The 1,041-nt window shown below is 56.6% G+C and overlaps 1 protein-coding gene across 1 annotated transcript; it reads left to right on the forward strand.

Moving 5' to 3' along the window:
* Window positions 1–96: 96 nt before the first annotated feature.
* On the forward strand, window positions 97–791 carry LOC117940218 (atypical chemokine receptor 3-like; the record flags this gene model as incomplete). The annotated part of the gene is made up of 1 exon (XM_034865571.1): window positions 97–791. A coding segment is annotated over one exon (561 nt), but the record flags the coding sequence as incomplete, so codon positions are not given.
* Between the last annotated feature and the right edge of the window lie 250 nt (window positions 792–1,041).

The following is a 1,041-nucleotide window of genomic DNA, read 5'->3' on the forward strand; positions in this document are numbered from 1 at the left end:
AGTCTGGTGGAGATATGCTGCTCTATACACGCTAAAAGTAGTGATTATTTACATGGAGTCTGGTGGGTTTGGTGGTGGATCTTCCTCTTTAACTAAAACCTCCGTCTCTGCAGGTCTCATCATGACGGGTTTGTCTGCCGCCCCGTGTACCCGCCCGACAACCCCCGCGGTTGGATGGTTGCCGTGCAACTGAGCTTCACGGTGCTGGGCTTCGCCGTGCCGCTCCCCGTCCTCGCCGTCTCCTACCTGCTCCTGGCGGCGGCCGTCCCAGGGGGGTCCCCCGAGCGGCGCGTCATCCTGGCCTACATCGTGGTCTTCGTGGCGTGCTGGCTGCCGTTCCACGCCGTCCTGGTGCTGGACGCCGTGGCGACGGGGGGGGCGCTGGGCTTCAGCTGCCGGCTGGAGGGCTTCCTGGACGTGGCGCTGCAGCTGACGCAGTGCTGCTCGCTGCTGCACTGCTGCGTCAACCCCGTCCTCTACAGCTTCCTGTCCCGCGGGGACCGCTACCGCCTGGTGAAGGACGCCATCGCCAAGTTCTCCGCCAAGACCGGGCTCGCCAGGCTGCTCGTTGTCCCCGGCTCGCACGCCCGGCTCGCTGGGGACGAGGAGGACGAGGACGAGGAGGACACTGTTGTTCAAGACATTTCTAGTCTTTAGAAGTGTTTGCAAGGGTTTTAAGAGACAGACAGAGATACACAAAGACAGACACACACTGAGACAGAGACACACAAAGACAGACACACATTGAGACAGAGACACACAAAGACAGACACACATTGAGACAGAGACACAAAGACAGACACACATTGAGACAGAGACACACTGAGAAAGAGACACACAAAGACAGACACACACTGAGACAGAGACACAAAAGGAAAGACACACATTGAGACAGAGACACACTGAGAAAGAGACACACAAAGACAGACATGCATTGAGACAGACACACAAAGACAGACATACATTGAGACAGACACACAAAGACAGACACACATTGAGACAGACACACACTGAGACAGAGACACACAAAGACAGACACAC

This window comes from Etheostoma cragini, unplaced genomic scaffold, assembly GCF_013103735.1.
Source record: "Etheostoma cragini isolate CJK2018 unplaced genomic scaffold, CSU_Ecrag_1.0 ScbMSFa_1951, whole genome shotgun sequence".
NCBI lineage: Eukaryota > Metazoa > Chordata > Actinopteri > Perciformes > Percidae > Etheostoma > Etheostoma cragini.